Genomic DNA, 27,882 nt, shown 5'->3' with positions numbered 1-27,882 from the left:
TGAGGGAGGGAATTGCATTATTAATTGTTGATTTGTAGGGTGCATTTGCTTCCTCCACTGATTCCTTCCGGTTTTCGGTCTCACAATGTGTCTGAAGAAACTCCAACACAATTTAAAATGTGTTGGGTTGTGGTTCTTGTAAAAACAACTTGGAGACGGTTCGATGAACTCAAACATAAGAAACAAAGTCAAGCTGTTACGAAATGACCGGTTTATTTTTACTATGACGTCACGACGTCATAGTGGTTACGTCATTGACAAGCGACCGACCGGACCTCGGACTTCTTTAAACTGTATTTAAAAAAAAATAAATAAATAAAAATACAGCATCATAAAGTCTGTGTTTGTTTGATATCGTACTTATCAGCGTGAACACAAAAACGCTTAATAGCTGCGTGTCAACGTATTTCAGGACTACAAATCGCGCTAACCCGGAAGTGTGGTTGCCGTTCACGGTCACTCTGCGGTACGGTCTTGTTTCTTCTCACGAGGCTGCTCAAAGCGTGTCCGTGCGCATGATTCCCGTATCCCAGATCAAAGAGAAATAAGCATCGATGTACAAGTTTAAGTCGCACCCACACAAATATTTTCTTTCAGATCACGTTGCACTTTCGTCAACGTAAACGAAAGCAACATGATTCAGAGTCGTCAAAAACGTACTTGGCAGAGACTATGGGCAACATGGCACGTTATCTAATATTTTTCCAGTACATTGGGACTAAATACAGGTGGGCGGCTGCGTGTTTAACATGTTTATCATGTTGATATCATGACGAAGTTGCAGATATTTCAGATGTTACCTTTTGATTCCATTTCTGCAGCGGAGCAGTTAAAGTCCCTCCGCATCAGCTGGCCAAGAAGGGAGTCCAGGATCACCTGGAAGTAAGTTTAACTTGAAAAAGTAACAGTGCATTTTTGAGAGATGTGTGTTGTGTTGTGTTGTGTTGTATTCTCATTAAACTTGAGAAAACACGACAAGTTATAATTTAGGCTTTGCAATGTAAAACATTGATAGAGTAGTTTGTGTGGATATCTTTAAGTTGTCTTTAAGTTTAAGTTGCACTTATTATTAAGCTTCATCCTGTTTCAATCATGTATTTCTTGTGTGTGTGTGTGTCCGCAGGAGGCGATACGGGGTCTGAGGCCGCTCAGCCACGTCTGTGTGTCTGTCTCCAGCCGGACGGACAGGGGCGTGCACGCTCTCTCCAACTCGGCACACTTTGACCTGCAACGAAAGGGTGATAAACCACCGTTTCCTGAAGACATTCTTGTTCAGGCCCTTAATTTCCACCTGGGGTCAGAGGACATCAGGTGAGTCAGAACCCTCCGCATTTCCCGATCACTGTGCCATAACATCTTTATGCTCTTTGGATTAGGCTTTTATTTGTCTTCATCTGTCAAGCCATTTAAATGTTCTTTTCCCCACATCCTCCCTTGCCTTGTGATTGTCTAAAATCTTTAAATCCATTTGTATAAGACACAGCAGCCTTTTATTATGTTACTGGAGGAAGAAACGCCAGTAAAATACTGAATACAGAGTCAGACAATTGGCAAAGTTTGAGCATCGCTCACATATTGAAAGAGTCTGGATGAAGGCAGTGGAGTGATGGTGTGAAACACAGCGAGCTGTCTGGGTGATGGACGGTGAAAAAGCCTGAGGGGAGACGGAGGAGGCTATCAGCTACCTGCTAATCCTCAAACCTGCAGGAGAACATCTGAAAGGATTATCCCCTTTCTGCTCTTCGCTCCGTAGCGCTCGCTAGCGCACACGTGCACGCGCCGTGTGCAGAGGGGTACAGTAGCCGAATGGAAATGATCTTCTTCATTAGGATGCGAAACCTGCGGAGGAATGCGCAGCGCAAACAGACTCTTTCTTTTTGCCCGCGACGCTTCATGAAACAGAATTATTTATGGGTTGTGATGATCCAAATATACACGCTGCCATTGTTCTTTTTTTTTTTCTTTTTTTTTTCATTACCAGAGGTGCTCATGCACGCTGCCTGCGTTCGGATTGGATTAAAGTCACTCTCGATCTTTTATAATAAACACAAATAAAAACAGTCAGATGTGGCAGCCCAAACCGTTGTATTGCATCGCGTCTTTTCCTGGAAGAAAATAGCAGCAGCATGAAGTTTCTCAGCAAGAAATGCTGTCGCTGCCGGCTCAATATGTTCTGTGGCCTCCTGAGAACAAGCTCACAATCTAACTCTAAAAATAAGAAGTTTGTTGGGGAATCTGAAAACTCTTGGAGCTGGATGGGTGGGTGGATGGGTGGATGGATGGATGGGTGGATGGATGGAGGTCTGTTGTGAAAAAACGGCTCTAAATTAGCCATTTTCCCGCGAGGGTGAACTGCTGAGTGGTTAAAACTGTGCCACACCAAACAATGCTCCACTTCCCAAATGTGTGTGTGTGTGTGTGTGTGTGTGTGTGTGTGTGTGTGTGTGTGTGTGTGTGTGTGTGTGTGTGTGTGTGTGTGTGTGCAAACAAAGCTTTTCACTTCACATTAGTGGAGGCCTAGGCCAAGGTTTGTCTCCTGCCACGTGTCACACCCAATCTCCTCCCCTGGAAACGTAACCTAGTTTCTCCAACCGTGCCCTCACACACAGGCACAGATGCTGTTCTGTTTTGTCCACATTTCCATCATTATTATTCAAGTACTTGCTAACCGGCGCTGCAGCAAAAGCCAGGGACATCTGCTCTCAAGAGCAATCATGAATACACGTGCGTGTGCATCACTGGTCAGACAGAATTCTGGAAAGCAAAGACGCTTGAAGTTCTCTTAAAATCTCTTTCAGATCCCTCAAAGTCTGCGACGTCTTATTAGTCAGCGCTGTTTTGTTCAGTCGTCCTCGTTCTTCAAGGACTCATATGCTCCGCACTTTGATCAGACGCCGCCTTCTCGGTTCACTTTAATCGTTGGCATTCACTCGTGAATTCCTCCCGAGCTTGTTGATTTTAATCGTCGGAGGAAATTGCCTCCGACTGCGTTGGAGCCGACACGCGAGCTTTGCCATGGCCGTGCCGTGCGAGTCGCACGCTGATGCACAGGAAGTCACTTCAGACGTCCGCGTCGGGACGATTCAGGCTTTTCCGGATGCAGACTTCAGAATTAAAACTGCATGTTCATCTGGTGTGCCCCGTCGCCGTGACTTCAGTCAGTTTTTGAAATACTTGCTGGAGGTGTTGTTTCCAGTAGAATAGCACTCGTTCTGCCCCAAAGGGCCTGTGAGTGCAAGTGAACGACTACGACAGCAAAATCTGCAACATTCTCATGATCCACTCCTGTTCAAAAAACAATCCATCATCCATCCATCATCCATCCATCCATCCATCCATCCATTTTCTCTTCCTGAACCCAGGTTGAGGGGGCTCTGCTGGAGCCTCCCCCCGCTGTCACAGGGTGACACCCTGGACAAGTCGCCACTTTTGTGTCCAAATGTTCACTGGAAATCGAGTGTTTGACGCTTCTTTTGTGGTGATGAAGGCGTCTCGATTGAGATGATTATTTCCCTGCTGCTCTTTCCCAGGATCACCAGAGCCAAGCGTGTGCCCCAAGACTTCCATGCCCGCTACCGCGCCCAGTCCCGGACCTACGTGTACCGGGTGGCCCTGGGCATCAGCCACCACTCTCTGCTCCCCCTGACGGAACGCCATCTCTGCTGGCATCTCGGCAACACGTGAGCTCGGCGCCGCTCCGCCCGCCACCCGCACGTTTTCTTTTCTTTCTTTCTTTTTTTTTTTTATCTCGCATCGTCTGTCCTTTCATCCTCGGCGCGCATCGTTTCTCCCCCGCAGCCAGAGAGAGTCAGACTCAGGAACGAACACACAGACTCGCTCTCTCTGCGGACTCATCCCAGACCTTGCAGAAACAACGGCGCGTTAAGCACATGAATAATCCACACGTGCCGCGCCGCAGCCGGCAAATTAGCGGCGGCTCCGCCGAGCTGTTTGTCTGAGCCGGCATCTCTAAAACAAACAGAGGAGGAGGAGGAGGAGGATGGGGACTGAAGTGGATGAACCAAAATCACAGGGCAGCTTGTGAGCTGCGATGGTGGAGGAGAGAGCGCGCACGTACGAGCGCTCCCTACTTTTTTGGGGGGGGAAAGTAGGGCAAGATAAGCTTCAGGCTCATACACATGCAGAACAACACCCACGCACATTAGCCTGTCTGTGTTTTCTTTATCACTCTCCTTCTTCTTCCTCTCCTCCTTCCCTCTGCTTCTCTTCCCCCCGCCTCTCTAACTAGCTGTGTCTCCATTCTCTCTCTCTCTCTCTCTCCCTCTCTCCGCCACCGCTCCTTCATTCCGTCAGTGACGTCGGCATCCGTCTCGTCCTTCCAACCCCTGAGCGTCTCTGCCTCTGCAGCCTCTCTCTTCCCTTTGATCTGCACCCTCCCATTACAGCGCCACCCGAAGAACACTCGCGACCGCGTCTCGTGTGTTCAGTTTGTTTGGGATGGAGTGCAGCTGCGTATTTGCCTCTTTTTTTTCCTTCGCTCCCCCCATTTTCCATCATGTTCTCCGCTGATTCCGTTCCGTCCCCTGTGTTCCCACCAGCCAAGCGCCTGGGTTGCAGAAGCTGCAGGCTCCACATTTCAATCATTTTAATTATTTAGGTTACACTAGAAAATTCTATATTCTAACACTTATTTGTGAGTAGCTTGAATATAAGACAGCAAGTTTAGTTCCATCAAAATATATCCGCTGATATTTTCACTCAGCGGAGTTTTTTGCTGTTAGCCAACAGCGTTTATAAATAAGAGACCTGCTATTATTTTTTTTTAACAGTGATGACAACACATTGCTGTTTACACATTGCTGAAATTGATTTAATTGATGCAGGACCCTGATTGTGCTCAATTCAATTCATTTTGTGATCAAATCAGTGTAACAATGAGTCCACATTGGACTCTAGGATTTAATGGTGCTTCAGCATATTACACAAAATCAAGTTTTTTTGTTTTTGTTTTGCATTCCTGGTTTTTCTGTGCTGTTTCTCTCCGGTAAGTCAATACAGGACAACTTTTTTTTTTTTTTTTTAGTTCAGGCTGGAAAAAAAATCAGTGCCCACCACATTTCCACGGCTGTTTAATTGGTGAGTCACTCAGAAGACTCCTCCGTGTCTCTGATGTCTCTGTCTGTCTGTCTCGCTGTGTCGAATCACATTAGCGCTGCGACACAAGCATGAGGCTGCACACAATCTGAACCCACTCCCACTGCTGCACAGGAAGCCGCGTGTCATCAAATCTCCTATTATATAAGTCAACCATTAAATGATTCGACTTTTGGAGGAAAGGGTTCACCAAAGGTCTGGAAACTCATCAAGTTATGAGGGCGCGACCCAGTCCTGCTATTAAGGCAGGGTGCCTTTCGGGTCAGTCGGTAGAACTCTGACCTCCTCGCTGAAACTCGCTGTGTTTTTTAAGCCCCTCGTGGTTTTCGCTTCTCCTCAGCGAGCTGGACGTCGGAGCCATGAGCGAGGCTGCTGCCCTGCTGGTCGGGACCCGCGACTTCAGCAGCTTCCGAGCCGTCAACTCTGACATGCCCTTTAAAAGCCCCGTGAAGACCCTGGATGTGGCCAGCATTCAGCCAGGATGCTCCTTCACGCAGGCCCACTTCCACAGGTGGGTCTTACATGCAGTAAGTGCATTAAGCAGCAATTCACCACTACTTTTAGACTTGCATAAAGTCAAAGAACAACAGACTTAATGTCTCACCTAAATGTACTTTCTGTTCTCTTGGCCCAGGCTTTCTCTAGATATTCGGCAAGGGTGAATACCTTGTGATCATAAACCATTGTAGTCTGTCTGCATCATTCAGCCACATCAAGCCAACAGTTTTACACCTATCAAACAACTTGGGACAACGTGTGCAACTCATGTTACAAAGGGCAATAAAACACAAAGTGGAAGTCATTCTCTACATCGATGTTACCGTAGTCATCAGTAGTCGAGCTTCATACAGCTTCATGTAAAACGGTCAGATGTCTCAGTGACAGGTGTGTAAGTCACCTGAAGTCTAGTTTAATTTCAGTTTTTCCATACTGGACTGGAAGAAAAAAAACAACACTTTTTCACTCAGAATAATTGTCATCAGATGCCCAATAAACGGTTACAATTGAAGGACTTCAAAGGTTGCTGCAAAGCGGTTTAACTGTCGGGCTGAAGAAGGTCCTCGGCACGGGGTTGTGTTGAGGGTTCTCCTGAAACCACCGGGCTCTCACGTTAATCCGCAGCAGACGCGGAGACGGGAGGGACGAGGCGGGCGTGGGCGCGGAAGCCATGTGGCCTTGGGAAGATTAAACCTCCACCAGGGGTCACTGCTAGTGCCAGATCCCACTCTGCTCAGCATTATTTATTTGCCCTGAAAATATGGTGCACAATATGGACGTGAGCAGACTGTTTGCAGCACTTCCAGTGTGTGTGAGTGTGTCACATGGTCGCTTGAACCCCCCACACACATGCCGCATTAACAGGCTGGGAGCATCAGCCTCACAGGTGTGTGTGTGTGTGTGTGTGTGTGTGTGTGTGTGTGTGTGTGTGTGTGTGTGTGTGTGTGTGTGTGTGTGTGTGTGTGTGTGTGTGTGTGGGGTCAAACTGTGAGCTTACTTTATGAATGATTCAAACAGACAGCTGGTAACTGGAAGTGAAGGACCGAACTGTGGCTGAATTTTGAGGGACAGCTCTGTGATTTTATTATGAAAGTCACAAGGCTGAGTTTACAGTTTGTGCTCGACACGGGCTAAAAGCTGTGCTTCATTCAGAATTTAGCAGCACAGATCTGCCTCCGCACCCAGAACTCGTCCCAGTCGACACAGGCTGAGTCACCGCGTTTGACCCAGTTCCTCCCATGTGTCCTGCACTCTCAAGTCACTCACAAACTAAACTGGCACCAACAACCCTGATCAGGCTGTTTTTATGAGATGCAGTTGCTCGTGTGACAGCAAAACAAATGTCTGGTGTCTGTATTAATGTAAAATAGATTCCAACCACCCATCCACCTTCCAGACTGCATATTTTTACTGGAATATTCGGGGTATTTTGAAGCAATTTCCTGTGTTAGTCTGCGGATGATGAAACCTCACTTGTGTTTGATGCAAACGCAGTTCGTGCATTTGTGCAAATTAAAAGCTGTTTTGTGTGTGTGTGTGTGTGTGTGTGTGTGTGTGTGTGTGTGTGTGTGTGTGTGTGCGTGTGTGTCTTCTCAGAGAGCTGCAATTCTGGGAGCTGACTTTCACCAGCAGATCTTTTCTCTACAAGCAGGTTTGTGTTCTGTTGCTCACTTCAATTTGCCTCAGAATCGCCAAGAACGCATCAGGTGGCGCGCCTCACGCGCACACATCGCCATCTGGTGGTTACAACAACAACAACTACTAATTGTCAGTAGGAGTTGTCAGATTGAATAAAGGCGCCGCTCTAGTTTGAAGTGTGAAGCTGAACGGAGATGTTGTGCCGCAGGTGCGCAGGATGACGGGCGCCCTGGTGGCTGTGGGTCGCGGCCGCCTCTCGGTGCCTCAGCTGAAGGGAATACTGGAGGCCAGGGACTCTCTGGCCTACCCACAAGGCCTTGCTGCTCCGGCCAGTGGCCTCTTCCTCACTAGAGTAGACTACAGAGACACAGGTGAGCAGGTGGAAACGGAAAAAAAATTGGATGGGAACAAAAATAATTATTTTTCTCTGCATAGAAAAGCAAACAAAAACCCTCCAATACTTCACTGGGAGCATTTTAAAAATGTCTGTTTAAATTGTTGACAATCCCATAATTATTTCACATAAAATGCCTACATTTAAGTATCTAATCTTCTTTCCCTTGCCTGGAAGCCAAAAGTTACTTTTGTGCAGTGACATTTATTTAATGTTGTGTCTGAGACTGTTTCTCTTTCTGGATTTCTGGAAACCAAAGTCTCAGTATTTCTTCCTCTATTCGCCTCCTCAGACCTGCAGCTCTCACCACCGGCACCAGGAGAACCTTGCATCTCTGAGGAAACCTCAGGGGAAGAAACCCACTGACTCATGTTCTTTAACTTTTAACTATCATGTATGCACTGGATTTGTAATAAATATCTGTATTTATCTTGCTCCATATTAAAAAAAAAAAGAAAAAAAAAGTCCCGATAACACCGACCCCTCCCCTAGGTTAGTGAAAACACCCTTCCTTGGGTCATGTGTTGGTTCAGCCATCTGAGAGCGCCTCCTTTTTAGCATGAAACTCAGTTTTAGCAGAAGACTGCAAACAGAGGGCTAAATATCTTTTGGATACTATCCTACTCGACTTACTCGACTCGCTCCTGTATAGTACGACACGGCACAGCAGATCAACGTTGACATATTCCTTTAATTCCACATATTTAAGAATACAACAACTGTGTCTGTAAACACAGCTCAGCTACAGAATAGCACACACACCTCTGAACCTATCACTGTCTACACATGATCTTCAAGGAAAGAACAGACGAGTCACGTCAGGCAGTAATAATCCAACGTACACAGGTGTCCGTGTGTGCGTGTGTGTGAGAGAGAGGGGTTATCTGACAAGGTCTACAACATGTGGAGGAGTGTCAAGCTCTGTAGCTAAAAAAAACTGCTGTTTAAGTGTGTGTGTGTGTGTGTGTGTGTGTGTGTGTGTGTGTGTGTGTGTGTGTGTGTGTGTGTGTGTGCACCCGCGTGTCCATGGCTCTCATGCAGTGGTAGAACATCAACCGATCGACAACATGTGCACACTCTCACTGATAATGTATACATCCAAATGTCCAGATAAAACTGCATTCACTGCTTCTTTACCCAAAACGTCCTCACAGACGACTCGTCGACTTGAAACATTTGCTGAAGGATTTTTTTTCTTTTGTTATCATCATTACTTCAAGCAAGTTGTCTGTAAACAGTCCACTTTTAAAAAACTACCACCGCCGTCTTTTCTCAGCGCCAGCGGAAGCCAGATGAGGTTTTGTACAAGATTCAGACTGACCAATCACAGCCTACCGCTTCCAGCAAATACACCAAACCGTTTCAACATAGCTCTGGGTGCCGCCACCCACTGACGCACGGCGGGCGTTCAGAGCCACCGAGCAATTTGGAGTGCTGCATCTTTCAATAAAATGGAACCTCATGAGGAATGTTTTTTTTTTTTTCTCCTACACTTCTTAGAAGTGTCAATAATTCAGTCATACTGTTTCTTTGACCTGAATTTTTTTTTTTTTTTTAAGTTATGTACACAAGTACACACGTCTTCTAACCACGAGACCATGTTGGAGCAACACAGTGAATCTGATTGGCAAAAAAAAAAAAAAAAAGGTCCTCAGGTCAATTCAGCATTTGGTTTGTCCCAAGAAGGTAATTCACACATCCTAAAAGACGTCCATAATTCAATATATATAGTTAAAATTTCAAGTCTTAGCCAGAAGATTTAAGCCCAATGTCTTCGAGTGTCAGTAACAAAATCATATGTGTGTGTATATATATATATATATATATATATATATTTATATAATGCACTTGAGGAAGGCATTTTTTTTCTTCCAAATATCTCACAATCCTTAATACAGCACAGTCTGGGTGAAGAATGTAGCTGAGTTGAAGCCAAACTGCGAGACCCTGATTGAGAAGATTGTGTGGGACAGTGAGACACGGAGGGCAACTGATCACATAGACATGACTGGTAATGTTGAACTGTTGAATTCAAATAAAATCAAGAGGCGGAAGATGGTGGGAAAAGGAGACTGAAGATGATGATGATGATGACGGATGCTTTGTAGTCGCACCAAAACTTGCATGGATGTAATAAGTTTTCTTAGAAAATAAAATAAAAACAGACTTGCGTGTGAGATGTCTCGTGTCTGGTGACAGACTACAGGAGGAAAAGAAACTAATTAAAGATGAGTCAGTAGTGTATTATCACTCTAGGCAGCCTTTGTTTGGCAAATGACAAACACGCCCTGATGCTAAAGCTGAGGTTAGTTCAGGATTAATTTTCCATCGTGTGGAAAACAAAACAAAAAAAAAAAAAGGTAAAAAGATTCAATAGTATTTGATAATAGCTATCACAGGTTGATACTTTTGCATAGACCCTTTAACCAAACTGAGACCATCGCGAAAATCACAGAATTATTAAAATTACCACCGATAGCAGCATACCCAACTTCACCCTTTGTACTTTTTGGCCAACGGTACAAATTCACGTGACGGTTACATTCAATTATACTTTGTTCTCTTCATTTTTAAAAACTAAAAACTTTGTGGCACATCGAGTGAATATTTACGTCCTTACAGAGTAGCTCGTCTCATGCAAACAAGTTACAGTCAACACCCAAACAGTGTTTCTAGATCCACGTGTCGAGTAAAATAGACTCCACTGTGGCTGCTCCTGCAGCGCCAACATGAACACGGCGTCAAACTCATAGACTTTTATTCAGAGAGGTACAAAGAGTGAAATGGGGTATGTTCTTACAAAAAGACTTCCAGGAGGGAACACGTGCTGCGTTTGCGGGTTTCCTCCGTTCCCCTGACGGCTAAAAAAAATGTTTTAAAAGCATAAAATACTGTCGGAGCGCACAGTCCTTGGAGAGTGGAGAGGGGAGGAGGAGGAGGAAGAGGAATAGGAGGAAGAGGAGGAGGAGGAGGAGGAGGAGGAGTCAAGTCGACGTCCTTCATGCGGGAAAAGCGGCGAGCCGTCTTTAGCCGGCGATTTTCTCAATCTCATCCAGATCATCTGTGTCGAGTTTTTCAATCTTCTTGCCTGGACACAACACAGAAGTTGTCGTGGTTAAACTATCGTATAAATCACCCATCTTCAGAACAGAACAGCGTGGCGGGCAGCCGAGTACTTTGGCTTCAGCGGGTCGTGTGGCTGCGCGAGGAAGCGGAGACTTACTGAAATGCTCCTGGATCCTGTTGAGGATGTTCATGCTCATCCTGCTGTCCACCATGTTGATGGCCAGCCCCCTTTTGCCAAAGCGGCCCGTGCGGCCAATCCTGTGCAGGTACGTCTCGTTGTCTGGGTTGCCGTCCTTGTCGACCGGCAGGTCAAAGTTGATCACCACAGACACCTGCTCCACGTCGATACCTGCGTGCGGAGGGAGAGCGGTGGCGCAAAACGCATATGAAAGGGAGAAAGCTCTCTGTGATGTCAGACGCTCAATGTTTTTTTAGTTTTTTTTTTGTTTTTTTTAGGCAGAAGCAACAAAATCGATTATTTCTTTAGTGCCTTTGTGGTTCAGGGAAACAGGATCAATAGTTGTGCGAAAAAGCTGTGCCACACTGCACAGCCGGATAAACACACACACCAGTCAAAGGTAGGTTTGGACACACCTTCTCATGCAATTTATTTTATCTTCACAACTTTCTATGCTGCCGATACTGAAGACATCAAATATATGAGCAACATATATGTAATTATGTAGCAACATTAAATAACTCTAAATATGCTTCTTATGCAAGGTGGCTATTTTGAAGAATTTAAACATAAAACGTGTTTTACATTTTTATTGTTTCCTACATAATTCCAGGTGTGTTCATACGCAGTTTTGATGCCTTCAGTAAGAAGCTGCAATGTCAATAGTCATGAGAATGAAAGAAAAGACATTAAATTCAGGGGGTGTGTCCAAACTTTTGACAGGTCGTGTACAACCGATTAGAGAAAGACAGAGGGCCAGACTGGTTGCTGCAATGCCATTGTCGAACACCAATGCAACTAGTGGCACTCATTAAAACAAACAAACTGTGACACTGAGGTATTGATTTTGCTCCTTCTCAATGAAGGTAGTGAGCGTTTACCTCGAGCACAGACATTGGTGGTGACCAGGACCTTCTCCTTGCCGTCCCTGAAGCGGTCAATCACTGCAGCCCTCTGCTCCACCTGCATCTCCCCGCTGAGCAGTGCCACCTGGTGGCTCTCTTTAGACAGCTCTCCTGCCAGCCAGCCCGCAGTCTTCCTTGTCTGGGTCAAACAGAAAAGCCACCACTGTCATCATCATCATCATCATCATCGAATGTTTTTGCCATGAAAACAATAATGTGTTTATTATTCTAGAATTCCAATGATAAAATGTCAACAGTAAGCACGACAAAGCATGGAGTGCCTCTGGGGTCTGTTCTGAGCCCACTGAGTTTGATCCTGGGGCTGAACTCACATGGCAGAAGATCATGGCCTGAGCGATAGTGATGGCTCCGTAGATGTTACACAGGGCCTGGAACTTCTCCTCCTTGCTGTTGCACAACACGTAGTACTGCTTGATGGTGTCCAGCGTTTCCTCCTCCCTCTTCAGCTTGATGATATTGGGGTCGGGCACGATGCGCCTCGCGAAATTCCACACGGACTCTTCAAACGTGGCCGAGAAGAGCAACATCTGGCAGCTTGAGAGCACCATCCTGGGGTCGAAGGGCAGACAAAGGTCAGTCAAGTGGCTTTGACTGGAGACAGACGATGGTGCGTGTCTTCACTTCAACACTGACAGGCCGCCCCACAGTGTCGGTACTTTGTTCTGACCTCTGGATGCGGATGCTGTGGTCCTGGTGACCCTGTGTGGCGATCATGACATCGGCCTCATCCAGCACAAACACCTTGATCTTCTTTGGGTCAATGAACTTCAGTTTCGTGCACCAGTCCAGCATGGTTCCGGGCGTGCCGATAACAATCTGCTCCTGGAGCTTGATGCCGCGCGGCACTGAAAGGTTCAGCGAAAACAGACCGATCAGATGGGGGGAGGTTCGGGAAAGGATTTTGCAGCGTTAAAAATACTAATAAAAAAATGAAGTTAGGTACATTTTTACGGTACTACTATTGCCATTTTCTAAACCCATAGCTGTGGAGAGCAGAGAGGACTTACATTTGTTTCCTCTGATAGCGTACACAAGCTTCACCTCAGGGTAGTATTTGCCCATCTGCTCAATTACTTTTCCAGTCTGAAGAGCCAGTTCGTATGTGGGAGACACACACAGGCACTGAAGAGGACAGTGAAGGAGAATATGGTCAGATGCGGTTATAAAATATAACAATTAATGCAGTTGAGATGAGGGAAAAGGACACATTTTGCATACTCAACATACTTCATATTCAAACTCAAGACAATGTTAAAAAAAAGCATGCTTCCGGGCTGGGCGCCACTAGGCTACCGTAGTCCCCCCCACCCTTGAGAAGCTGCTACATCCACAGCCCTCTGTCAGCATGTCAGCGTTTGCTAAATCAAGCGAGAAATGTGTTGCTTTGACGCCAAGTGGAAAAGGATTACGGATGCGTTGGCATTTTACATAGCAAAAGGCATGGCCCCAATACATACTGCAGAAAAGTCTGGCTTCCAACATTTTCTGTCTTATGTCATTTTACCAAAAAACCTAAATCAAAAATCCAGCTTTCAGAGAAAAAAACATTTTTTTATTTTTTATTTTTTGATTTTTGGTCCAAAATCGCCCAAAACCCTAATTCAAACCATTCCGTTTTACACAATTCAAACCAGCAAGAGAGGCACAAACCAACCTGGGGATATTTGTTGTTGGGGTCTACATGACTGAGCATGGCCAGGACAAAGGCGGCGGTTTTCCCTGTACCCGACTGTGACTGGGCAATGAGATTCTGTGGACTGAGAGAGACGAGACACCGAGACAATGAGTGTTTTTATGTTAACTAAGTCAACTTTAATCGAAAGTGGAGTTATAGTTTTACGAGAAAATCTGTTCTCATTTCACATCCAGAAATGATTTCATGCAGTACGAGATATACTCACGGCTCAGCCAGCATCATGGGTAAGGCAGTCTCCTGGATTTTAGATGGCCGATTGAAACCCATTCCATATACGCCCTGAAGAAGCTGGGGTTTGCTGCACAGGGCAGAAAATGGTCAAAGGTCTTTCTTTTAAAAAATAAAATAAAATAAAATAACCCCGACACTCAAATGAGGGGATAGAGGGAGAAAGAGTTTTGGTACAAAACAAAGTAAAATCAATTCTGTGTACACAAGTCATGATAAAAGGTAAACTGTAACAAAAAAATATATATTTAACAAGGAAAACATAACCACCAAAGACAGAGAGAGCAGTAAATCTAATGACTTACAGCCTCAACTCCTCAAAAGACTTGACGGAGTACAGCGGAGAGTTGGGATCCTTCTGAAGAACTTCCACTTGATTAGTGTTTTGGACAAGATTACTTCGAATAAGTTTGTTTAATAATGACTGTGCCGCTTTGTCCTCTGGGGAGGAAAAAACAAGTTGCAATTAGTTATTTAAAAAAAATAATAACAATAATAATAATAATCAGAAGCACATTTGTAAAACTCGCCAAATCCAACGCACCTTTCTCGTCATCGTCTGTCGATTTGGTTTCTTTGTCCCCTTCTGACAAAGACGGTGCACTGCTGGAACCATTTGTGCCTGTGCATAGAAATAACGTGTCATCCCAGAACAGGCAAACTTTGGGAGCGCTGATCATCGTGAAAGGACACTCACCATTTTCCTCGTGCTTCTCATTTAACTGAAGGTTAACCATCTGAAAAGAGGTAGGGTGATAACTGATTAACAGAGTTCAATAGTGAACACCTTCATTTTTTAAAAAAAATCAATTTTATAACCAATGAGTGAGTTGCTGAGGTTTGGAGCATGTTCAGGGGGCCAGATTTGGAGCTGACCCCACGGATCGCTTACTCTCTGGCGTGTTAATTTTCTTGCAAAATATAATAGACATTGTGGCGTCTGCACTGATTAAACTAGAGGGCAAACAAGTTTATTACCAGCTCTCACACACACACACACACACACACACACACACTGTCAACAAATGAAAGCGTTCATCTCACATTTTAGTACAATTGTTTAAAAAGCAAAAGACATTTTAGTCTGTGGCACTTTCTTTCGTCACAATATATGTATCCTATTCCAAGAGGAATAAATTAATTTGTGCATCAACACAAAAATAAAGAATTTGTTCCCTAACCTTAAACCCCTGCTGCATATGACAGGGATAGAATACTGCATTTTATATCATGCAGCTACTCTTATTGAATTAAGATTAAAGGCCTGAAATTGCACATAGCAGAGGACATCGTAGATAAAAGATTATTACCAGCGTGTAGACATGGTGGTCATTTGGTACTTAAGGAAAAAATAAAAGTTGGTTCACGTCTGCATGACATAATGCAAAAGGAGATATAAGTGGTAACCAATCTTAATTGCCGTGAAGGTCTTGTCAGTATTATTATAATTTTTAGGTTTTGCGACTGTGACCATCATGTACTCCCAAGATTCAAAGAAAAACTTTAAAAATGTCTGTCAGTCTTAACTTACATTTGTGGATCCTTTGGGAATCTAATGGACAAAGGTGACTTTAGAGCTCTTCTCGAATATTATGATACTACGCCATACTTTATGCCATAGTTTGAGCTATATTGCACATTTTTCTCTCTCTCTCTCTTTTTTTTTTCCAAAGGACAGACCTAAGATAATTCAAATACTGACCAATATTCCAAGATTTGAAAATATTTACAAGCGTAAATAATTACTCATTCATATCCCCAACCTGTCCTTTTACAACTGACATTACAACTTCAGCTACATCACTAAGTTGTCAAACCAAACAAAAGAAACGGTTGCTTAACTTCCTTGATTTCTATGTAAAATGAAATCGTTGTGCTGCTGGGATGAGTGTTGCAGTGATATTTAATGTACCAAAAGGTGTTTAACTTCAACGACATTAACGAAAATGAGAAAGAAAAACAGGCGGAGGATTGCGTTTAACGGTCTCAACGTGCGGCTGACTTTAAAGGGAAATGCACAATTTACCTGCTTGCTAAGCTAACTGCTAACGCTTGAGCACGCATTATATCGACTCAAACAAGTCAATTCAGCAAACGACGTCGAGGCAGACAGTTGGTTTCGTTAACGTGTCAAGAACAACTCTAGAGCGACTCGGTTGTAGAGGCATCCACTGTTTCGAATGCAATCAACTAAGGCTGGGCTTTTGGTTTCGCATTGCTCGCACAATACAAGGCCAACGCAGTCCCAACCGCCGGTGGAGCTAACAACAGGTTAGCGTGTGTTGCGTAAGTTTAAGCTTTACCGATTCCGCCGCAGCTTCCTGCTCATCCACTGCTTGGGCCCAGGAGTCCGTAGCCATTGTGGGACAGTTTCTGCCTTTACTGTTTCTCTATAGAGGACTTAGGTGTAAAGCAAGCTCGAACTGGAGATCCAATAATGTCAGCGCAAACTGCAATCCACGATGGCGTGCCGAAACTGATGCTGGGCTTGTGTGCAGCTGCCTTACTTGCCCGGTGGAATACAGGTCCGCAGGAGCAGAAGTTCCACTTGTGCTGACATTAGTTCCTACATATCAGAGACCTTTTTACAGTGCGAAGGTGACTTTCTAACTAAAACAAAATGTCTAAGGTACTTCAACACTTCGAATTGTTACGCTTTTAAAACGTATTACCTCATTAATCGCACATGCTAATCGGGTAAGCACAGTAGATGGCGCCAAAACTCACCTTTGCGAGATGCTGCACCCTTTCTTTCAAATTATCTGCAACAGTGTAAATTCAGACAGCCACAGAGGGCAACTGGCCAAAATAAAACACCGTATCTCCAAACAGGCAACGTGTAGATACCGTTTAATGTCATGATAGAGTCTAAATATTAGTTTTTTTTGTTGGCACTCCAATGATATTAAAGATTAAAGTTTTATCAGTGCTTTATCTTTCTTTCCTATTTTTTCATCTTTCATCAACCCACATCAGACTCAAACTTATGTCAGATGCCTATATTTTTTGTCAGCCGGCTATAATAATCAAGGGGAATCTTAATAAAGAAAAACAAATATATTGGGACTGCTGTGATTTAACTGGTGTATCTTCATGGTGAAAGAAAATCATCAGAACTGTGACTGACGCTCTCCCATGCAAGGTGGAAAAACATTCCTTTTAAAAGTGCAACTTAGTTCCATTTTTAAAAGTACATTTTATTTGGACACTCAGCATTTAGAGTTATCTTTCCTGTTGGCTTCTTGAAGTAACAATATTTTTTTTTATGACAGCATTGAAGCTCACTACTTTCCAGTAAACTAACCAAAGTATGTGATTTAGGACACGACATGCAAACAAATGTTCCGACCCAGCAAACTGCCGTGTGCTATGTTACATTTTAGCATGTGTGACAATACTGTCATCAGTATATCAAGGTAGAGAGTTCTCTCGAAACGCCTACACATCATGAAATCTGAGAAATCGTGGCCACTTTTCACCTGAAACAGTGCAAAAAGTCAGTCTGTGCTCTCTCTACTCTCTCGACGAGGAATGAGCTGATCCTTCCACTGAGATCCACAGAGAGGTCACCAGAGGTCACCTCTGTTGTCAGACTGTTGTGGCTGGCTGCTCTTTAAACGAGCGCAGAATTGATTTCACACGTTCCCCGCCGCTCCTTGACTTAAAGACAAATTGACAGTGGCTCCGGACCACGCTTGGAGAGATGACACAGGTATCCGTTCCGCTGTCACACCTAAGTGCGCTGCTCTGCATCTGCGCATACGTGCACACAAGTTCATCCACACACGTGTGATCATATGAGGTGCTCACGCTTTTCATCAGCCAGAGATGTGTTTGCCAAAGGCTGGAGGGAACCGAGTTTATTGTTGCCTCCAATCAGCTGCCTCGCCAGAGGTATCCATAGCAACTGAAAGAGTAAAAGTAAGGCTTGAGGTCTCCGGAGAATTTGGGAGAGACGTCGAGGAGGACCGTGTATTCCCCACACAAGGGCTCATTTCAACGCCTCAGTGCGACAGAGTGGATATCAAAGTGCAGCGGTTGCAGCACAAATAGTTTTTTTTTCCTGTTTTTTTTTTTTCTGCGTGAATGAGCTAAAGAAAGGTAAACGCTCATAGCCCTCAAATACATAATTTAAGACCTCTCAAACGCCACCCGGCTCTCATAAATATACAGGGTATGACGGTTCATGTAGGCAGTCAGCTCTTCATGCTGCGTATACATTTACAGCAACACTTCAGCAGGATGCCAACGCAGGAACTTAAGCTGGTCGTCCAGTGAAAATGCAGCTGGGGAAGCACGACTGAACAGCAGCACGGACATCGAAAACTCCTCATCTCGATTCCTCATCAAGACTTTTATGTTGACATTAAGGTCTGCTTTTTTAGTTTTGTTGGTGACATCTTCCCTTAAAAAAAAGATATATGAGAGATATTGCATTTATTGGATTTTAGCAGTTAAAAAACTTCCAAAAAAAAAAGTGTGTTGACTCCTTGGCCTGTAAGACTGATACTCTTCACTTCCACTTTAGCCTTTGTTTCTCTATCTCTTGTTTGGCTCAGAGCTGTTTGTTTGAACTCGCTGACGCAGCTGGAGAAAAGAAATCTTAATGTTGATGAAGGTTTAAGATCAAACCAAACAAAAATGATTGTATGCAGTCAAACTGGATTATTTCCTTGAGAGGATGCTCCTCTGTGCATTAAATTGTTTAAACAGTATTCTACAAAGGTACAAAAATTCACTGCTTGTTATATATTTATGCAACCTGCCCGTTATGTTGGCGAAGCACGGCTCTGGTGTGAGCGCAGACTCTGTTTTTTTCACTTGGTGAAGGAAGCGATGCAATTTGTGCGGCACACTGCAGTCTTCTTCTTCTTCTTCTTCTTCTTATCTCTGTCTTTAGCACAGCAACATTCGGCTCCTCTGCTCTCCGTCATCTGCTAATTAATCACAATCAGAGGGAGACAAAGCCTGTAAACACATGCCGGCTGCGTGCAGAGGGTCCGTAGGTGAGGCCGAGACAGGACGGAGACGGTGGTGTAGGAGGGGGGTAGATGGAGAGGATTCTCCCCCACTTTCTTTGTCTCCAAGAAGTCATTAAGATTCATTCCCTTGATCCTCCGCTCGGTGCCGACTCCTCGCTGCTCGCTCCAGACATCACTAGCAGGACAAAAACAATAGAAGTGGAAACATACAGAACCTGGATGCCTACACCGTAGTCTCAACGGTGATGCTTGTTGTGTGTCAACAAGACAACGCGGATGACAGACACAAGGGACGGCGTGAGGGGAGGAGGGCAAGAAGAGGAGGGAGGAGGAAGAGTCGGGAGAGTTGTGGCTGACGGCTGGTTGGTATTCCTGAGGCTTCGCCGCAGAGGCTGATGGTGCAGGGTGGACCTCGCTGAGGAATTTCAATACGGACGGAGCCCAGAGTCACTCTGTGTCTGCAGACCCGAGCGTCTTCCATCAAGACAGTCAGAGAGAGTCAAAGACTCCGATCACACAGACACTGCCGCTCCTGCATCTCAATATTCTGCAATTCAATAGATTCTTCTTAAACGCTTAAATTACAGTGTTTGATCCCGATGTCCATTCACACTCTGTCAGACGCAGGGAAATGAAGTCGGAAATTGTGTTTCTCTGTCCACTGAATAGCAAATGCATATCAGCTTCTCGAAAGACTCTGGTGGGGTTAAAAAGGGCCTAAATACTGGAATTATATATACAGTCACTAATGTTTTAGTGTGTTTACTGTTTACAACTGTCGTTATTAATCCAATTATGCAGAGACTGAGGTGGAGGTTGGTGACAACATCTGATCAGGAAACGTGAGACAATTAACCCAGTAATCAAGGTAAAACAAATAACTGAATAGAATAAGGAGAGAAGGAATGAATTAATGTAACCGTTATTATTCTGGCTTATAATGTCACCTACAATGTGTATACAAACCAAGAACCTCTGGACTCACATCCATACAATTCTATCATTTCTCATTTAAGATAAGTTGATAAGAATCCAAATAATGCCTGCAATAAATGTTCTCTCATCTCTACGATACCTGTTGCTGTCGATGTCACTGTAACAGAAACATTCAGTGAGTGACTTGCATGCTTCGCCAGCGACCTCCTCACGAACTTTCCAAGGGAATCACGCCGACAATCTGTAACGTGTCGCCGCTCGTCGCACCAGTCTGCGGGAGGGGGGGGGGGGGGGGAGAGGAGCCTTTTCACATGTAGGCTGAGCTAATTAAACACCATCAGCCTGGCGAGCGCTGACGAGCATCTGGACCATGTCCTCAGAAGGGAGACCCCGCCCCGGCAAAACCAGACCCGTGTCAACAATTAACAGCTGGAATGTTACATAACACAAGGTGGGAGCGAAATGGCCTTGAGTCATCTGGAAAAACCTGTTGGGGAAGAAAGAGAAGAGAAGGAAAGAAGGAAAAAAGAAGAGAATAAAGGTTGGATGACTCAAGGTTTTCAGTGGTTTGTGCTGCTCGGAGTTCAACAGTCAATGACGCCCGTGCAGCCGCTGTGCTCTGTCATCCGGTCAGGGGCCGTCCAGCTCCACAATTTCCAATTCCTTAGTAATTTATTAATAGCGGGCAGTCAAATTGCGTATCAATAATGTAGCAGGGGCTCAGCGCGGTGTTGATACAAAACACCCCTTTCAGTCCGAGGCCCATTCACGCTTGCAAAACCTGCACACGGACCTATATATGCACTATGTTTGGCCCCACGTGGTCCCTGCTGGCGCACGGCACCGAATCGCGTCTGCATCAGTGAGCTGAGTAATGCCGGATGACGACAGGAGCCGCCGAGGTGACCTCACGTACGCAGGATGCATGCAGGACAGAGGGAGCGGGACAGAGGCGTCCGCAGCCACCCGAGTGTGAAACACGTAGCACCGTGAGCACGCTGACGTCAAGCGATTCTCATCTTTTTCTGCTTCTTATGTGGAAATTGTGCTTTTTACTGAACCTTTCTGAGAGGAGACGCAACAATATTTTGGGTCACACACACACACACACACACACACACACACACACACACACATACACACACACTCCGTCCACGACCATCGGCGATCGCCGGCGTGATGATTGGAACGCTGTGCGTTTGGGCGCCCGGCCAATCGCGCGTGTAAGAGCAAATTAAGCGACCAATGGCGGATTTCCATCTGGGTCGGCATCTTTTATTCAGGAAGCACGCGTACACGGTTACATGCCATCCTGCACCCCGGGGCCGCGCCAGAGAGACCCACAGAGACGGCCCCACCATTTTGTTCTGTTTTTTGAAAATGATCTCCATGCATGAGATTAGCTGGCGGGCAGAGTGGGTCGGGGAGGGGGGGTGGGGTGCAATACACACACACACACACTCTTCCCTTTGTTGTGTATCCCAGTTTGGATGTCTTTTTTCCTCCCCTCTGGATGGTATCTGTGATTGTGCGTGAGTGCGTGCAGACTGTGAACGCTTCGTGCCAAGCTGCATCTGCGAGGATGCTTCATTGTGTGTGTGTGTGTGTGTGTGTGTGTGTGTGTGTGTGTGCGTGTGTGTGTTTAATGAGTTTTCTTGCCTTGTAGGGGCGTACACGGTGTGGACACGAAGGCATCGGCCGCCTGAAAGTGTCGCAAACGAACTGATGAGCTGGAAAAAGAAGAAAAGGGCTCCAGTCTTCTTACAGGCATTTAACGTATAAACGTGGTCCAACACAGCAGCACACGCAAACACACACAGTCACACACACACACACACACACACACACACACACACACACACACACACACACACGAGCTCGGCCTTGTGTGTCTGTAGGTCAAAGGGAAACGCAGCACGTCTTAAAGCCACAGGAGACCCCTGCTGGTGCCTTCTTTCCTTGAACTGTTCATGACCCCCGCCACCCGCACCGCCGCCTCGCTGCAAAAAAATATTCACGGCGGACCTGAACCCCTTTTGTGAAAGCCCTTGTCTGTCACGAATGTGTGGCTACAAAATGTCCCGAGTCATGCTGAATTGAAGCACATAGAACTGAGATGCCGCTGCAGCAAAATGTAAAAAAGAAGAAGGGCTGCCTTCTCTCGTTCAGCCGTTGGTTTCCCTCCACAGAGTTAAAGCACCAATAAAACATTGCAGTCGGTGTGTGTGTGTGTGTGTGTGTGTGTGTGTGTGTGTGTGTGTGTGTGAGAGAGAGAGAGAGAGGGAGGGAGAGAGAGGGAGAGGGAGAGACAGAGAGGCAGAGAATGAGAGATTGGGGATGTGGTTGCTATAGTAACCATCTGGTGGGTCTGAACTGTTTCTCCCTGGCATTCATTTCATCATATCGAGTCTGTCTCTTCCTCCACTCTCACTTCACTTCATCCCTCCTTCTTTTCCGCCATCTCTCCCGGCTCTCCGGCCCCTTTTATCTCTTCGTCTGCGTCTCGTGCCGCGCTCCAACTCCTCTTGGGGGGGAAGGAAAAAGAAGAAAGAGCACGCGCTAATGTTAACGTGAAACAAGGTGCCTCGTCTTTGTTTGCTGCTTGAGAGTCCCATCTGCTCAAACTTGGACTCTGACCACCATTTGTTTGTTTGTTTTCGTGGGGGAGAAAAGAAAACACATGAGAATGAGATTATTTGGGTTGAGTAAAGCTGGACGCGTCTCTGAGAGGAAAACTTGCTTGAAAGATTGACGTCATCCGTGTTTCGCTGCAACCCCACTGGGCTCAAGCGTCCACTCGTGTGCGTGTGTCTCGTTCCTTCGGTTTCACAGCTCTGACAAAAGCAGAAGAAGGGGAGAGCATGACATCGCATCAGAAGCCACTCAGGACGAGCTTGATTATTCCCATGTGGTGATAAAAAGGGATATTCGAAAAATGTTTCCATCACAGCTGCTTATATTTATTTTCTCCTTTCCCTCTTCGCATCCTCGCGAATTCCCAGCAGCGACGGAATCAGCAGGAGAATACCTGATCCCAAAGTCAACTTCACACACAAAACACACACACAGATGGCAAAATAGCCTGATGAATACATCAACGTGCTGTGACTGTGTGTGTGTGTGTGTGTGTGTGTGTGTGTGTGTGGCAGACGTACACATGCACGTGGGATGAAATGCAAATATTGCATCATCCATTTGCATGCAACCCACACGACCGCTGCTGCTGCTTCCCGTAATTGATCTGCACCAAGGAAGGAGAAAGAAGAGGAGGAGAAGGAGGGATTTGTTTTCCCCAGCAAGGCGGCCACGCACCGTGTGAGGTCACTGCGGGTATTTCCCTGCGAGGACTCCGAGGCTGGAATCACCACGACCAGGAGACTGAAGAGGGAGTCAGTCCGGCTGGAGTGGTGCTAATAGGCATGTCATTGTGTCAGCAGTCGCACGTTCCCATTTACGGATTTGCACCATAATTGGGCGACATTCTCAAAATGTTGATGTAACACAATTGTGGGAATGAAATGACTGCTTTTCAGTCGAGCAACGTTATATATGACCCAGAAAAATGGTGTTTTCTTCTTTCTGTTGTGCCACTGTTGTGCAGTGTGTAACACACACTAGGAGGACAACCTTCTGCAAGCATTGACGTCCCACTTTGTGTGACGTCCTTCTTACAGCAGCAATGACGTCAGGCCAAAGTTGGGGAACACAAAGCAGAATCATCGAGTGGCACAATAATAATTGTAATTGGAGCCACTATTTCTTGTGAACATAAAAGGTTATTACTGGTTGATTGAAAAGTGGCGACTTGTCCGGGGTGTCAGCCTGCCTTCACCCTATGACAGCCGGGGGAGGCTCCAGGAGACCCCTGAGACCCTGAGCTCAGGAATAAGGGTGTATTGAAAAGGGATGCATAGGTGTTTTTTTTTTTGTGATTTTTATCTGATGCATTTTATTCCAGCCTACGCCATCGGGTGAGAGTCTGAAACAGTCAGTCAGAACTTGCCTCGTGTGTGTCCCCTTGTGCCGCACCATTCATTAGCCACTCCTGGCTCCCACTTCAAAACCTATATGCCGCGACGTCATCCAAACAGTGACTCAGACTTCCCCATTATGCAGGAGGAGATGTCACCGTGAGCCGTGATTCTGAGACTCTCACACAAAATTCCCCCTGCTGCTCTCAGAAAGAAGTGGAGCGGATGCCGCTGAGGACGTCGCGCTGGATGGACGAGTTCAAACGCGAGCAAAAAAGTCTCTGCGGTTCTCCTGGAGATTTCTTATGTAGCCATCTGTTCACTGCCTCCTGTTAAAAAGCCGGCTTTCATCTTTCTAAATAAAGTGACACTTGCTGGACCTTTTACATGAACCCCAAGACTTGTCAGTGTTCTTTTGTGTCTTTTGTGACATCACAAAGGGCTGGTTTCTACAACTGCACATCCTTTATGCATATTGATCATCAATGACAAGACCACCCATCACACTCCGTGGCCTTGTGTTCTGCTTAGAAAACACTCCCCCTAAACATCAGTGTTGCATGAATTCTCAGCAAATTCAACTCTGCAAGTGCGCTGCTTTTAGAAAGTTTTTAAAATGACTTACATTTATGCACTGGCGTTCAAAAGACCAAAGGAAACTGAGTCACGCTCAAACAAATAAACAGATGAAGGACAAATAGATTAGCTGCCAAAAGCCTGTGTGAACAAGTGTCTCATTAGTGTCTAATAGAGTCCAGAGTTGGCACAAGGCAAGGCTTCAGTGGGAAGAGTTCCAGAGGTGGGAGTTGTCTCCTGAAGTTCACCTGCTGGCGCTGTGGGAGACAGGGGAGCCATCCTGGGATGATATCAGTCTCCCCACAGAAGACATTTCCTGGTCAGTTTTTATTTCATCTAATTAGCTATTAGTTATTTTTGACCTAAAAGACATCAAACAGAAAACAACAACAACATTTCTTTGTGTGTGAGTAACATTTCCAAGCTTTATATTGACATTTGCACAAATTCTTACTCTTATTATTCAGTTTGGTCGACTGTAATGTTGCACCGGTTCCACTTGAAGACACGAAGACTGAGTTCACTCCGATACCTGTGTGTCCTCTCACCTCCTACTGCAGTGTTGATGCCTCTCCCGCCCGGCTGATTCTTCTCTGCGCAGACAGAAAATTGACCAGCAAATTAAAGAGTCCAGATTTTAACATATTCAATGCAAATTTCACTCGGCTGCCATGCAGTGTGTCAGTTTTGTGTACTGTTGCTGTGTGACTGTTTCCTTCCCCTTCTTCTTTATGGCCGCTGTTTATTTCCCACCAGTTTATTGAGGACTGTGTGTGTGTGTGTGTGTGTGTGTGTTTTTCCAATGTTTTGACTGATACTCCCACTACTCAGCAGTTCAGCTGATGACTCCCCAGTCTCCCTTTCTGATTTCCTTTCAAACCTCTGCTGCAGGTGACGCATGCCGATAATTGGTATTCAGCTTTACTACTGTATGAGTCACATACGAGGCTGCCGCTCTGCTAGTGGTTTTCTGTGGGCAAAAAGAATTACGTAACGTTTGAAAATGGTGTAAATTGTAAAAAAAAAAAAAAAAGGGAAAAAAGGGAAAAAAAAAAAGGCTAGATTCATGAAAAACAGTGACGGATGTGTAAACATTGAATGACTTCCACAGAGCTGCACATTCATTAGCTTTTTCATTTAGATTTTTGTAGTTTGCCGTTAAAAGTTCTGTATTTTACATCCTGCGTTTCGCAAACAATTTACTTTAACAGTAGTTTCTAACAATAACACGTCTCTAGTTTGTCAGCGCACCACACCTAAAGTCCATCTTTTGTGGCTTGCTCCACCAATTTGAGAAAGTGAAACGCATTACAATGGAAAAGCAGGCCTTTGTGACATCACAAAGGGCACTGACACCTTTGCAAGGCCTGTTACAAAACTCGCAGCCGCCTGTTTTATGTCCCCTTGAAAACACGCATGTGGAAGGTTCGACGCTGCATCACTTTGAGCAAGAAGCTAAAACCAGGCATTTTAGCAGGAGGCTATAAACAGAGGGCTAAACACAGGGCTACAGCGTTGTGCCGCTGGAATCCGGGGGATGAAAAATTAAAAAAAAACGACAGCCAAACGTGATGCAAACGCGTCGAGCGTTCCCGAACGCGCTCTCATAAAAAAATGAAAACCTTCACGATGCAAAGTGCAAACTCCCCAAGACTTGACGCCGTCTCGCTCGGCGTGGAGCGGCCGTCTCTGCAGTAGGCGGCGTCAACATGGTTGACTGCCGCCTCGCGAGAGGAGACTATTTAGGCAGGATAATGCAGCCGTGGCACGGAGTGAAAAGAGGGTGCTGCGAGGAAGAGGGCAGAGATAAGAGAACGGAGAACATTCCATTAAAGACAGCGATGGTATCGAGCCCAGGCTTGGGGAAGACTATTCTGCACCAAAAACACACACACACACACACACACACAGACACACACACAAAAAACACCGCAGCAGTCATTGAGTGCAAGGTGCATCTGTTACCATGGTAGCCAGCCCAGGCAGCCCCTTTCATGTCTGTCAAGGCTGGGGAGGGAGAGAGACTCGCAATATGTTAGTCTCGCCTGCAGTTGGAGCTCAAGCCGACGAGTGTGTCTGTGTGTCTGTGTGTGTGTGTGTGTGTGTGTGTGTGTGTGTGTGTGTGTGCGTGCATGCGCACCGCATGTAAGCGTTCCGGCACACATGGCAGCAGTCCGGGGTTTAAGACGCTGTACGCTGACAGAGGCTCGTCACACAACATGAATCATTTAGTCACCAGAGCAGAGTTGGAAATGTCACGTCTCATCAGCGTTCCTTCATGCCTCCGTGGCCACTGCACCATTTACATCCGTGGCCAGTGAGTTAAAGAGGGAGAGACTTGATTAAAAGAGAGGAGCTGTGATTGAGTTGAGTTTGTTGGTTTTTTTTTGGTTTTTTTTTGTTTTTTTAGATGCAAACAGACATTTATTGCATTGGGAGAAACAGTGATGTACAATTTTTCATTGTTTTTTTTTTTTCCCCACAGAATCATTTGCAACACTGTCGTACTGTTTGAGATCGTTGGAGTCTGTTGCGCAGTTGCTGTCCAAGCCGAGAGCCCCGGCACTCCTTTTTAAAAAGTGACGTGTGGATTTCCTCGCAGGATTATTTGCTCGTCTTGCTTCCCATTCCCATCCGAATCCCGTCTTTTCCGATTAGACAGGGATGCTACTTTCTCACAGTGGAAAAATACTGACTTGGCCTTCTCGGGAGCCAGATAGTCAATCAGAAAAAACAAAAAAACAAAAAACAAAAAAACAGGGAAACTGTACAAGCGAATCGTGTCCCAAAAATTCTGCCAAAGCTACTCGCTAATGTCTCAGTCTTTCTGATACAAAACTAGACTTTTGTGTTTTTGCTACAGTTTTCAAAACAGTTTAAAAACCAGGAGAGAAGAAAAGCAACATCGAGTACATTGATTCTTATCGTAAACCACAACACTAAACAGTAAATAGTACTTTGTCATAATCTTTATTACAAGATATTAGCCCACTGTACAAATCTGTATGAATCGTACAGTACAACGCAGAGTTAAGACCGTTTCTCGAGGTTTGTCATTCAAAGCTGTATACGAGGTGCTTCAAGAATACACAAGCGTTACAGAACGTCTGCCGTGCATGCATGATGTCATATTTTGCCATGCATGAGTTGGTAAATTTTTTTTTTCCGAGTGTTTTAAGAAAGAGCCCTAAAAAAAATGGCAACCAAAACAAAACGAAACAAAAATAAAACAACTGAATAGTACGGAATAAATGTATAAAGCACAATAAAAAGAACAAGTTGTCCAGTTACAGTATATCCCTCATGAGGTTTTGGCACACACGATAATGCACAATGCAATATAAATAGTTTATCAATAAGGGTGTGTACAGTCGAGTTTACAGTATCAACCAATCCAGGTGGAAAGCCTGGGAAGCTTTACAAACAGGTGAGAGGTACACGGTATATAAATGACTCGTTAGCTGCAAAGTATGGTAACAAAAACACTCAGGCAACATCCAGAATCATTACGTGGAAACAAAAAAAAAGGAGAAGTCAGTCTCATTCATTCAATTGCCTTTCTCATCGTACACAAACAACCTGAACAAAAAAGCGAAAGCAAAACACTCCCTCTTCAGTGGTCGCGTAAAAGACGTATTCAGACATTTCCCAAAAAGGATCAATAAATAGTCTTTAACA

General features: G+C 45.2%; 3 protein-coding genes across 3 annotated transcripts in view; 1 reads left to right on the top strand and 2 right to left on the bottom strand.

Annotated features, from left to right (window-relative positions):
- Window positions 1-348: 348 nt before the first annotated feature.
- On the top strand, window positions 349-8,109 carry pusl1 (pseudouridine synthase like 1). Its single transcript, XM_076014376.1, has 8 exons — window positions 349-728; window positions 822-882; window positions 1,124-1,311; window positions 3,531-3,680; window positions 5,456-5,626; window positions 7,210-7,264; window positions 7,460-7,622; window positions 7,938-8,109. The coding sequence occupies exons 1-8, from the start codon at window positions 673-675 to the stop codon at window positions 8,009-8,011; spliced, it is 918 nt and encodes a 305-aa protein (XP_075870491.1). The 5' UTR covers window positions 349-672; the 3' UTR covers window positions 8,012-8,109.
- A 1,618-nt stretch (window positions 8,110-9,727) lies between these two features.
- LOC142880443 (ATP-dependent RNA helicase DDX19A) lies at window positions 9,728-16,286 on the bottom strand. The gene is made up of 12 exons (XM_076014375.1): window positions 16,043-16,286; window positions 14,437-14,476; window positions 14,284-14,361; window positions 14,045-14,180; window positions 13,717-13,809; window positions 13,470-13,572; window positions 12,823-12,937; window positions 12,483-12,660; window positions 12,127-12,364; window positions 11,771-11,933; window positions 10,869-11,060; window positions 9,728-10,733 (listed from the first exon to the last, which is right to left on the bottom strand). Exons 1-12 carry the CDS (start codon window positions 16,097-16,099, stop codon window positions 10,672-10,674), a joined length of 1,455 nt encoding a protein of 484 aa, XP_075870490.1. The 5' UTR covers window positions 16,100-16,286; the 3' UTR covers window positions 9,728-10,671.
- Window positions 16,287-26,656: 10,370 nt separating this feature from the next.
- The window catches only part of LOC142880455 (calcium/calmodulin-dependent protein kinase II inhibitor 2-like), a 4,307-nt gene continuing 3,081 nt past the window's right edge, over window positions 26,657-27,882 (bottom strand). The window contains exon 3 of the mRNA XM_076014396.1: window positions 26,657-27,882. This exon is cut by the window's right edge and continues 957 nt beyond it. The gene's annotated coding sequence lies outside the window, so the exon portion shown is untranslated.

This window comes from Nelusetta ayraudi, unplaced genomic scaffold, assembly GCF_046127955.1.
Source record: "Nelusetta ayraudi isolate G7.1 ecotype Tasmania unplaced genomic scaffold, CSIRO-AGI_Nayr_v1 ptg000168l, whole genome shotgun sequence".
Classification (NCBI taxonomy): domain Eukaryota; kingdom Metazoa; phylum Chordata; class Actinopteri; order Tetraodontiformes; family Monacanthidae; genus Nelusetta; species Nelusetta ayraudi.
Note: the sequence above shows the minus strand (reverse complement) of the source record. Positions and strands in the feature narration are given on the sequence as shown.